This window comes from Rhinolophus hipposideros, assembly GCF_964194185.1.
Source record: "Rhinolophus hipposideros genome assembly, chromosome: 1".
In the NCBI taxonomy this organism is placed as follows: domain Eukaryota; kingdom Metazoa; phylum Chordata; class Mammalia; order Chiroptera; family Rhinolophidae; genus Rhinolophus; species Rhinolophus hipposideros.
In genome coordinates, this window is record NC_138047.1 from 109,546,091 (window position 1) to 109,558,960 (window position 12,870).

At 38.8% G+C, this 12,870-nt stretch overlaps 1 protein-coding gene and 1 pseudogene across 12 annotated transcripts in view; both read right to left on the reverse strand.

Annotated features, from left to right (window-relative positions):
• Positions 1 to 12,870, reverse strand: part of ADD1 (adducin 1) — an 84,953-nt gene that overhangs the window by 21,719 nt on the left and 50,364 nt on the right. For all 11 annotated transcript variants that reach the window (XM_081073140.1, XM_081073135.1, XM_081073138.1 and 8 more), the window contains 3 exons: positions 7,043 to 7,194; positions 944 to 1,024; positions 554 to 703 (listed from right to left, as the gene is read on the reverse strand). In XM_081073140.1, the coding sequence (XP_080929266.1) occupies positions 554 to 703; positions 944 to 1,024; positions 7,043 to 7,194 (383 nt within the window). The remainder of the gene's footprint in view (positions 1 to 553; positions 704 to 943; positions 1,025 to 7,042; positions 7,195 to 12,870) is intronic.
• On the reverse strand, positions 2,765 to 4,894 carry LOC308508131 (myosin regulatory light chain 2, smooth muscle minor isoform-like; annotated as a pseudogene). Its single transcript has one exon. The product of its transcript is annotated as a myosin regulatory light chain 2, smooth muscle minor isoform-like (transcript).

The window sequence follows — 12,870 nt, forward strand, 5'->3', positions numbered from 1 at the left end:
GCCCCCTTCTGACTCTCCCCAGTCATGACCCAACCTGGTTCCGCTGGCTCCAGACAGAACATCTGTGACGAGGCTGGCCAGGTTGTTCCTAGGCTTTGACCTCTCCCTGTCATGCCTGCTCTGTTACCACAGCCCAGCCACATGCTCACCTGTGCCCTACCAATTGTCCCGAGCCCACAACCTCTTCTGCCCACCACCCGTCTTGCCTTTCCTCTTCTCTTTTCCTGCTGTCGTTCTGCACTTCCCAACAACCTCAAATACACTGAAATTTGCCCTCCAACCTCAACACTCTGATTTTCTAATTTGTAAGTCTAATGGACATTTTCAGGCTTATTACAGGGTTTTCAAATTTAGATAGTATATGGACTCCATAAAAGAAAAAAATATGTATATTCTTTTAAGAAAGTCAAACTTAGTGAGTGAAAATATTTTTAATCCAACAAAATTAGGTTCACTGACTTGCAGCAATAAGAGGGCAACTGAGAGGAAATGTGAAATGCCACTCACGAACCAGCTCTAGAGCAGAAGTCGCTACCGGCACGGCCACACTCACCGCGGCGCCTGCTGGTGTGTGAATGTGCACCACACACTTCACGTCTGGCCGTGCAGCATAAATCGCAGAATGCAACGTGAAACCAGCTTGATTCACTCCTAGGTTAGTGCTTCCACGATCTACGATGTCTCCTTGGAGATTGATTTTGACCTGAAAATAAGAAAACAAAAATTTTAAATGTCAAGAGGATTTCAAATTACCATAACTAGAAATTATTTAAATCAAAGTTTAAAGTGTTTATAAGTAATTGTAAAGGTCTTTTTCTGAGTCAACCACACAAAACATAGACTTCCCTCTTCCTTGAGTTTTAGATGTCTGATGGGTTAGGTGTTTAATTACATAGTATGACCTACACATATGTGACACTCAATAGGAAAAGGACATTTTTACCAAACTGGATGCAGTCACTTCACTGTAGAGAAGTCCAAAAGGTACGATGAGGAAGTGTTCCTGCTCGGAGCTCACTCTGGTCTGTGGGAAAATGACTGCGTTAGCTCAAATATCCAACGAAATTATCTGCATCTCTTTCAGTCCACAACCTCTTGGGTTTTCTTGGAGAAACTGACCATAGCAATTTATCAGGTACGTCAAGTGCATCTTGGTCCCATTCATGATCACCAACTAACTTTATAAAGAAAACACCTGGTGGCTACCAGACCGGTATCATGTGCAAACAGGTGTAACCCCTCGAGTACATCATCATGAAAGCCAAAACTTACTTTTAAAAAATAAAATGGATTTGTTTTTAATACTAAAAACCTGTAGGATAATGAACAATCACAAAAAATCTCATCAGACTGCTTCCTTCCTGCCTAATCCATTTCAGAGTCTCTACGACACATCGTCTTCATTCCCGGGTTTGCTCTTTCCACACAAGTTTTCAGTCCGCAATTCCTCCAGCACAGATTTGGCCCATGCTGTGTATCTGTGCTACATGTTAGTAATATAGCAGGAAAAAAGATGAGGCCTGCCCTCAAAGAAATTCAGTCTCGTTTTCACGATGATTTGGGGGTAGACGCTAAGGACTTTCCAAAGCTATCATTTTGGGAAGTTAAAATGGATGTACTACTGGGCTAAGAGCAGGGTCAGGTAGGTGGACTTCAGTGCTTGTTGAAAAGGCCTCAAGGTGTGTGGTCCAACTTCTTACCCGGAGCAGTGCGTTCTTTCGTGATGGACCAAACAGAAACACACACATGGGGACAGTCACCACGTCGTCACATGGCCTGCCTCACTTCATTCAGCAAAGTCACTGAACGCCTACTACGTATGTTCTGGGTGCTGGGCTACAGCGGTAAATAAATGGAAGCTGGAGAGATCTAATCATTAAAATGTTCTCTCTCACTGAGTGGAAGGAAATCTGTCTTCCTGAGGTTTTTACCACTGCTTCAAGTATGTGACACAGAACAAGCTCTATCCGCTTTCTGCAGTTTAGTTCTCAGATAGCTGAACGCCGATCTCCTCTGTCTTCATGCTAAACTCACCTGACAACCTTAGTCCAATATAATGGAGACCCACAGTCATTTAAGGCTCAAGCTACAACCTCAGCTCTGCCAACAACTAGCCATGCTGCTCTGCATGCCCTCGTTCCTGACGCCTAAGATGGGATATCAGAGAAGCGCTGGGACTGACAGACGTAAAGGAGCACCAGTCATAAACCAGGACCATCACTGAACTGAACCTGTTCTCCAGAAATCCGTTACTCAGCTCTCTGCTCTCTTTAGGTTGTTTCAAAAATGTACACATGGTTTCCACCTTTTCCCCAAATACTTTTCCATTAATGGTGAGTTAGCCAGGCTTTTTATTTCTAGTCAGTTCATTTAAAAAAATATTTTAAATGATAATCTTTTTAATTAAAATAAAACTATGCAATTGTCCCAATTCCCAAGTTGGGTCAAAACAAAACATAAAACAAGGAATTATTTTGTGTATTTATTAGTGGGAATGAAGAAAACTAAGGTTGGAAATAAAAAATATGTCAGATATTTTTGCTTATTTTAAGTTTGTATTCTGAAACATACATATAAAGAGTATTTAGAGAGTACGTGTAAAGTTTAAGTATGATAAATCAAACAGCCATGCACCTTTAACCAGCTTCAGAAAGAGAAAGTCTAATACCTCTGACGCTCCACTTCTCTTCCCCCCAACCCAGAAGTAACCACTACCCTGAATTATGTGCTAAGCATTTTCTTTCTTTTCTTTAGTTTTACCTTACCCCTAAGCAATATACTATTTTTTATCTGTTTATGAACTTCATATAATTGGAATCATACTGTATTTTTCAGTCACTGTTTTCAACATTTTAAAAATTACAGTTGGCGTACCATATATTGATGATACTATTTTCAGGTGTACAATACAGTGAGTCGCCATTTCTACGCCTGACGATGTGACCACCACAATAAGTCCAGTCACTGTCTGTCACCGTGCACACTTATCACACTATTATCAATTCTATTCCCTTGCCTTTTGCATCCATCCCCCACCCCCACACTTCTGGCATCCATCCCTTTGGTCTCTGTTTCTGATTGTTTTTTAGTTTTGTTTTGTATTTTTAGATTTCACATATAGTTGAAATCATATGGCATTTGTCTCTGACTTATTTCATTCAGCATAATACCACCTAGGTCCATACAAGCTGCCACAAATGGCAAGGTCTCCTTTTTACAGCCTAGTAATATTCCATTGTATATACATGTACAACATCTTCTTTATCTAGTCATCTATCAATGGACACCTAGGTTGTGTCCATATCTTGGCTATTACTGTAAGTAATGCTACAGTGAACACAGGGGTGCATATGTCTTTTTGAGATAGTGTTTTCGTTTTCTTCAAATACCCAGAAGTGGAATTGCTGGATCATAAAGTAGGTTCTATTTTTAGTTTTCTGAGGCACCTCCACACTGTTTTCCATAGTGGCTGCACAAATTTGCAATCCCACCAACAGTGTACGAGGGTCCCCTTTTCTCCACAGCCTCGCCAACATGTTATCTGTTGACTTTCTGAGGACAGCCATTCTGACAGGTGTTTGAGGTAGTAACTCAGTGTGGTTTTGATTGCATTTCCCTGATGATTAGTGATGCTGAGCATCTTTTCATGGACCAGTTGGCCATCTGTGTCACTTTCTTTGGAGAAATGTCTTTTCCTGTCCTCTGCTCAGATCAGATTTTTTTGTCATTGAGTTGTCAACATTATTCTGGGGCCTTCTCCAGATTATGATATACAGGCTATAATTTATTCATTCATTGCTGTGTAGTACCCATTGGATGGATATACAATTTATGTAGCCATTCTTCTGTCAATGGACATGGTTTCCATTTTGCTATTGAAAACAATGCTATGAACATTCTTGTACCTGTCTCCTAGTGTACATGTTCAAGTTTCTCCAGGGCAATAAACTAGGAGGTGATACCAATTTATTTCCCAAAGGGCCTAACTACATGTATACTCCTACCAGTAGGATATGACAGTTCTGTGCTTCTACCACCATCTTTTTTCAAAAATTAAAATCAGATGTCTGTGAAATAGTATTCCACTGTGATGGGTTTTGTGTTTGTTTTTTTTTTTATCATAAAGTTTAATTAAGTTCCAGAAAAAAATTGAGTACACAACTTTCTCTGAAAAAATATACTGACTCTGTATAGACTGCAATTAATTTGAGGGGGGGGCTGGTAAATTAAATTACCCTATTTTCTATTCTGAAAATGACAAAAAGTCCTATTTCCTGTCTGATTATAGGGATGTATGTGCCCAAAATGGCTGAGAATAAATACAAGAAGAGCAAAAGCTATAAAGCTAGGGCATGCTACAGGCTTTATGAGAAAGTCTCCAAAAATCCAAAGTGGCGACAAGGAATGTTTGGCTGAAATTTAGAATTCTTTTCAGTCATTTCTGTCTTTTGCTCCATGTTTAAGGATGCGTCTGAACTCGATGTAATTGAAATTTCTCTTTTTGTCAACAGGTGTGTCTCTGTACAGCTCAGCCACTTCCTCATCTGTAAGCCGATCTCCCACTGTTGTCAGCAGCTCTTCTCACGTGACCTTCCCGCACAATGCCTGTTGCTTCTTCATCAAAGCGAGCAACAGCATTTCTGATGACATCTTCTGGATCTGTGCCATTTAACTTCTCACCAAACACTGTGAGGAACATGGGGAAATTTACAGGACCCCGGAGCCTCATTCATCATGACATCTACATACTCATCAGCTGGATTTTTCCCCAAGGAGCAAGCATATCATGGAAATCTTCCCTGTCAGTGAAACCATCTCAGTTCTGATCTATCATGTTAAAGGCCTCTCTGAATTCCTGAATCTGCGACTGGCAAAGCATGGCGAACACACTACATGCTGCGTGCTGCGGGTACTTGGTGGTCTTGGTCTTTGCCCTTTAGCTCGACATGGTGGCAGTCAGATCCCTGCACAGCCGTGAGAATCCAAGTACTTTGATGACCTACTCTCTGTGCTCATTGCCACTATCACAACTCCACTACTCTCCATTGTGGGTTTAATTTATAATTTCCTGGTTAATAATGACTTGAGCAACTTTTCATAATTTTATGAGCCATTCTTATTTCCCATTCTGTGAAATTTCTTTCTTGTCTTTTGCTCCATTTTATACTGATCTGTCCTTTTCTTATTGATAGTTCTTTATCTATTCTGGATACTAAATTTTTGTTAACCAGCTGTGAAGTAAAATCGTCCAAGTTGTAGCTTTTACTTTTACTCTCTTTATGGTGTCTTTTAATAAGAAGAAATGTCTTCATTTTAATGTAGTCAAATTTATCCATTTTTTACGACGGTACTTTTGTGTGTTAAGACATCCTTCCTTAAGTGAGAGGTTAAAAAAAATCAATGACTTTCAACTATATTGATGCTAAAAACTTTAAGTATCACCTTTCACATTCGATCCTTAATTCCTGAGAGCTGCCTGCGTACACGTTCTAAGGCAGGACTCCAGCACAGTCTTCCGGTTCTGATTTTCAATCCAACTGGGCCAACACCAATCATTGCCTCGTCCACCCTTCCCTGCCGATCTGCAATGCCACTGTCGATCTGATGTCGACATATGAGATCTGGTTCTGAGCTCTCGGTTCTGTTCCACTGGTCTGTCTCCTCCTTCACCTAAAGCACACTATTTTAATTACCACCACTTTATAAGTCTTACATATGGTAGGGAAAACAAAAATCTCCCTACCTAGTTCTTCAGGACTGTCGTAGCTACTCTTGACTTTTTTTCTTCCGTATAAATTTTAGAAGCATGCTATTTGGGTCCACATTTTAAAAATGCTATAAAAACAGACTCATGGATACAGAGAACAAATTGATGGGTGCCAGATTGGGGGGTGGGGAGGAGGTTCAGTGAAAATGGTGAAGGGACTAGGAAGCCCAAATTGGTAGTTACAAAATAGGCACGGGATGCAAAGTAACACAGGGAGTACAGTCCATAACATCGTCATAACCATGTATGGGGCCAGGCGGGTATTAGAACAGCTGGGGGGATCACTTCTTAAATTATATAAACGTCTGACCACTAAGCACTATGCTGTACATCTGAAATCAATATAAAATAATACTGAGTGTCAAGTCTAACGAAAAATAAGAAAAAAGAATACTATGTAGCCATTTTTATTCAGTTCTTTTTTCCCTTGTCTATATACACACATAATTCATACAGCTATAAGCAGTATATATTTTACATTCTCGTATAATTATTTTTCATTTTCGTGTTTTCACATGGTCTTTACAATTACTTTACATAGTGTATAACATTCCCTCCAATTGATGTTGAGCTACATTTCCAAGCTACTGCTGGATGTTTAGACTCTTAAAATTTTTCATTAGAGGTAATGCTATAGTACATGAGCATGATATTGGCAAAAAGAGTTCCAGAAACGCTGGTCCATGAGATTCAAGCTGGACAAAAGAGGGAGTGAGTATGGGCTGATGCACGGGGATGAGGAAGGGAAGATGCACAAAGGCAGGACTTACTTCGTTCACTGTTATTACCCAGAGCTGGAACAATCTTCCTACAGAACAATAATTATTTACAGCAGATGCCCAGTAAATAGTTATTGCAAGAATGAACTGAAGAAAACAGAGGTCTTGGCAATGTTGAAAAATGGCTAAAACTGGAGTAGCTAAAGAAGTAATGTGAGAGAGAGAAGGCTCTGATCAGAGTAGGAAAAAAAACACTTCATTCTTGGGTTTTTAAGCATAAAGAGAATGTTAGGAACTGCCTATAATTTAGTAAACACGCATCTATTAGGTTAGCATGCAAGACAGGAGTTTTAAAAACCTCCAGTTCTCATAATTTTTAATTCACACTGGCTAGATCTCAGGTGACTATCCTCTGCAGTCAGGAGTCAGAAGGAAGCTGCTCTAACACTTGCTTCAGCTCGGAGGCTTCCCCATCTCCTAAACGGAAACAGGTGTTCTAGACACGCAGTATTCCATCTACCGGTACCATTCAGTTACTGTCCCACTTACTACTCACTGTGATATGATTGTAGATAAGCTGAGACCATCCAAAGAGATCTGCTAGTCTGTAAAACGCTGCCAATTTACACCGCAATAATTTCTCCCCTTTGTCATAGGCAATCGAATCAGATCCTCTAAGGTCATTCACAGGCGTCACCATACCAAGACCTGAAATAAAGAAAAACAAAACTCAAAGATTTACTATTTCTTACTAAATGTAAATCAAATAATAACAGTTCTGAGGTAGTAATCTTCCACACTTGAACAGTCAGTCTCAAAAACTCAAAGACTTTCATAACGACGGAGTTCCCCGTCCCCAACATTAGCACAAGTAAGTTGAAATCAGTAACAACAAGTTAGCAGTATTTGCAAGATGCAGCACAGCAACGCTTAGAAGATTTACAGCACTAGAAATTAACATTGATCAGAAAAGACTTTTTCAAAAATGATCCAGATTTCTACCTTATGCAACTAGAAAGAGAAGAGCACATTAAACCCAAAAATAAAAAAAAGAAAACGATGAAGATAAAAGTGGGTATCAGTCAAACAGAAAAATAATAACCGATTTAATCTTGAGAAGATTAAAAATAAAATGAATGGAAACAAAACAAAACAAACCTCTAGACTCATCAACAAACACAGCAAAGATAAAAATTACTAGTATAAAGAAGTAGAGGGAACATCTCTACATATCTTACAGACATTAAAGGGATAATATGAACAACTATGCCAGCAGATTTTTTTAACTTAAATAAAATAGACAAAGTCCTTAAAAGACACGAGCTACCAAAGCTCACTCCGTAAGTAACAGATATCCTGGGCAGCCCTATTTCCATTAAGCTGAATTTGCAGTTAAAACCCCTGCCATAAAGAACACATCGGCCCAGATGACTTCACTGTGAATTCTATCACACATTTGAGGAATTCTTCAGAGCGCTTTCCAACTGACTCTATCAGGCCCGGCATCACCTTGATACCAAAACCACACAAAGTCATCATATTACATGATATTACAAGAAAAACCAGACCAATATTATTCATGAACACAGATGAAAAAACACTTAATAAAAGTTTAGCAAAATAATCCAGCAATATATAAAAAGAATAACACATCATGACTGGGAAGGTTTCTCTCAGGAATGCAAGGTTATTCAGCATTTAAAAACCGATCAATAGATTCACCATATAGAAATAAAGAGGAAAAATCATGGAATCATTTTAATAGATGCAGAAAAAGCATTTCACAAAAATCAATAACCATTCAGGACAAAAGCTCTCAGAAAATTTGGATACGAGGGAACATCCTCGACTTGATAAGGGATATCTACAAAAAACTCACCACTAACATCAAACATAATGCGGAAAGACCGCACGTTTTTCTCCTAAGCTCAGGAACAATGCAAGGACGCATCCTCATGTATTCTGACTGAACACTGTACTGGGGGTTCTAACCAGCGCAATAAAGGAAGAAAATGGAAAAACCAAAATCAAACACGTTGGAAAGAAAGGAAAACAGCATTTGACTGCATGCCCCCCTTGGTTCTGACACAATTACACATTGCTAGGTTAGATTTCTCTCTTTTTAGTGATGAACTGTCTCAAGCATACAGAACAGTTCAGAGAACAATACAAAGAACCACATATCTGTCATCTTAACCAAGATGTCAATCTTCTACTTTCGATCTTTACTTTTTAAAAATTGTTTTTTAGAAGATTTTCAGGGGGCCGGTCCAGTGGCTTAGGCAGTTGAAGCTCCGTGCTCCTAACTCCAAAGGCTGCCAGTTCGATTCCCACATGGGCCAGAGGGCTCTCAACCACAAGGCTGCCAGTTCGATTCCTTGACTTCCGCAAGGGATGGTGGGAAGCGCCCCCTGCAACTAGCAACAGCAACCTGACCTGGAACTGAGCTGTACCCTCCACGACTAAGACTGAAAGGACAACAACTTGACTTGGAAAAAAGTCCTGGAAGTACACACTGTTCCCCAATAAAGTCCTGTTCCCCATTCCCCAATAAAATCTTAAAAAAAAAAAAAAAGATGATTTTCAGAAAATGGTTGCAGTGGCAGTACAGTGTTTGAATCTTCTTAAATCTCTATCTGAACCCCATACAAAAAAATTAATTAGAGCAACTAGGAAAGCAAAACCCCAAACCCCAGGATGGCAGCTACAACAAAACGAGGTTAACAAGGTAATCCCATGAAATGGAAAATATAAGTGGGCAGGGCTGACATGACACAGTGCCTGGTATCAGTATGGAACATCTGCCAAACCTGAGACTCCCAGATGAACCAAGAATTCACTAGAAAGCTCGGAAGGCCAATTTCAGAACAGCAGCTGAAACCAAGGGGAGTTCTGCAACTTTAATCCTCAAAAATTCTCCAAACTAACCATCCAAAACTGTCTCACACTAAGTAATTTGTAGAAATCAGAACCCAAACTGAGTACCACAGACTATCAGAAATGAAAACAAAGGTCCAGATAAAAGTCAGGAGGGGAACAAAACCCGATGTCATTAAATAAGCTCCATATTTTTAGCACTTCACAAAAACAAAAGAAGAGGGAGCCTTAGAGTCATGACATTAACAAAGCTTTCCTGAATCATGCTCCTCCAGAAAAACTGGTATCATGTAAAAATGAACAGAAAAATATCGTGCTCACATACCATACAAAAATTATGACAAGAAAAAAAAAAGCAGAATGACTACAGATAATGGAAGCACACAAGAAAGACACGTCCACAAAACAGATGAAAATGATTACTTAGTATTTCATAACAAGATAAAGAAAGGCATTTCATAAAAGTATGAAAAACATTTAATATCATTAGAAAATTTCAGAAACGAGGTCTATAACATAAAAGGAATCCAATATAAATGAAAAAATTATTTATAAATAAACACTAAATGAAAAGTTGGAGAAAGAAGGTAAAAGGAAAAAAAAATTTTTAATCACAAAGAAATGAAGAAAGCTATAAAAAGGATCTGAGAAAGTGACAGTTAAAAAAGACACACCAAGAAAATCTAACATGCATATAATAGGAAACCCTGAAGAAGAAAACAAACGCAAGAGAAGAGAATACTAAACAACAATTCAATAAAATACTGCTAAAATTAAAAAGATTTAGAAAGGCACATCATCTCAGAAAATTAACCCAGGATACGACATTTTGGTAACATTGCTGGACTATAAAGAAAATGGCTGGTGCATCCAGGAAAATAGACGAAGTCACTTTTATGGAAAGGTTGTCTTCAAATTTTAGTAACAATGCTTTGGGCCAGAAGAAAATAAATTCGGTATTTAAAATACATAAGACAGGAAAATGTGAGCCAAGGACTTTATACTCAAACTAATCAAATTAACACTGACGTATAAGAGCCACAGCATGAAAGGACTCAAGGGTATTGTTCCCACAAGTGTCTTCTAAGAAGTCTGCTATAGAAGGAACTTCAGAAAACTAGAATGAGTAGGGGGCATTGATACAAAGACTGGTGGTGAGCATTAAATGTATATTTATTACAGAATTAAGTTATTCATTATAACATTAAATGAACACTATAAGGGGGAGAACGTAGTATGTAATGGTTATACACTGACAACAGAGTATGACTATTTTAAAACAGTTGGTATGGTATTGGTTTTGGTACTGTGTGTGATATGTGGGAAAAAGCAAATGAGTAATCATGTAGTAGTCCGGTTTTGTTATTCCTGGTATCCTTGAGAACCAGAATTCTTGTTATGGAAGAAAGGAGAGATGTTAGATGTTGGACAGAAGAGGTTGAGTAAAAACCCCTTAGACTGAATTTCAATTGGAATACTTATAATGCCAATGTACCAAAAGAGCATATGGAGGTCTGACAATAAATTTGAGAACTCATTGCAACAATGTTGCTAACCTCTTTTGATATCAGAGGGATTATTCATTATAAATTTGTACCAACTGGACAAACAGTTCCAAGTTTATTATTTGGAAGTGCTGAAAAGGCTGCATGATAAAGTTAGACGACCTGAACTTTTCGCCAACAATTCATGGCTCTTGCATCACGACAATGCACCAGCTCACACAGCACTGTCTGTGAGGGAGTTTTTAGCCAGTAAACAAATAACCGTATTGGAACACCCTCCCTACTCACCTGATCTGGCCCCAATGACTTCTTTCTTTAACCGAAGATAAAGGAAATATTGAAAGAAAGACATTTTGATGACATTCAGAACATCAAGGGTAATGCAACGACAGCTCTGATGGCTATTCCAGGAAAAGAGTTCCAAAATGGCTTTGAAGGGTAGACTAGGCACTAGCGTTTGTGCATAGCTTCACAAGGGGAGTCTTTCAAAGGTGACCGTAGTGATATTCAGCAGTGAGGTATGGAGTACTTTTTCTAGGATGAGTTCGCGAACTTAATTGTCACAGACCTCATATAATTCACGAGATAATACAGATTTCCTAGTTCCATCAACTAAAGGCCTAGAAAGAATGGCTAACCTAGTAGCAACATGCATCCCTAGCACCCAGACTAAAATTCCATTTCCCACAAAAAGAATTCAAGGTTTCTTAGCGAAATGGCTGATTCCAGATCTGGGGCAGACAATGTACAAGATGAACCTAGAAGTCATCACCTCGTGGGAGATGGCTTGGAAGCTGTCAGACTTCCGGCTCAAGAGAGGCTCCCACTGGTCAAAGATGGGACAATGGAAGTACCAAAAAAGAGAACCACAATGTTTTGAAACACATTAAATGTATTTAACTCTGAGTTCAAAATAATACTAAAAAACAGTAATAACTGGTCACCTTAGAAGGATGACAGAGGAGCAACTTTTTATGTTGAAAAAGGTGCTCTTTCCTATATAAACTGTACCACTGGGTAACCAAGAAGGGTTGAGGGAAAGGTTCCTTTTACCATATTTTGCCAAGTCTAATGTCCATTGTTTTGCCCAAATTTGTGAGAAACAAATAAGGATGCGCATTACACATGGGCACTACTAATTCCGTGTCTATATAAATGTTTTCAATTCTTTTATTTATGCTTATGAGTTAAAAGCGTAATCCTAGAAACCCAGAATACGCATTGAATGATGGGAGGGAGCAGCCCCCTTTCTGGCCACGCCCCATTTTCTACAGAAGTTTCTCTTCACACCCAAGAGGAGACAGAATCAGGAATCAGCAAAATTCAGACCGTAGCGAACTCCACTGTTCAAAAACCCACCGTCTTTACAGTACAAGGAGAAAAATAGAGAGATGGAGGGGTAACTTATAGCTTTCTAAAGCCTTGAGAGACGTTAAATCAAAACAAACAACAAGCTAACCCACAGTATTGAGGGATGACCTCTTACGTGATGGAACTATACAGAAAAGCCAGGCAGTGAATGATTGCTGCAGTAAGTCCAGACGGCGGGGCTTCACCTGGGCGCTGGCTGTCACAGAGCTCAGATTAAAATCATTCATAAACTACATGCCATTTGTTCTGTCATCTATGTATGTTATACTTTACAACAAAGGTTAAAACTGGTTTTTAAAGTTTTATTTTTAAGAATCAAACTATTAGATACAATTAAAAATATTTAGATTTGTTCCTTTCTTTTTTTGGTGTGGCATTACTAAAATAAAATTTCCTTTCTCTCTGATTAGAAGACAATATGCAAGAAAATACATTATTCTTTTATTATCTAATTCTTCTGAAATATCACTGGAATCCACTAAGAATCCATGTGAAAACGAAAACCTTACCAACTACCATTTGACTTAAGGATGGAGGGTTGAGCTAGACAATTAAATACTATTCTTGATACTCTCTAGACATTAATGATAGGTCCCTCTGGTGAACGTCAGTCCACCTCTAAGAATACCGT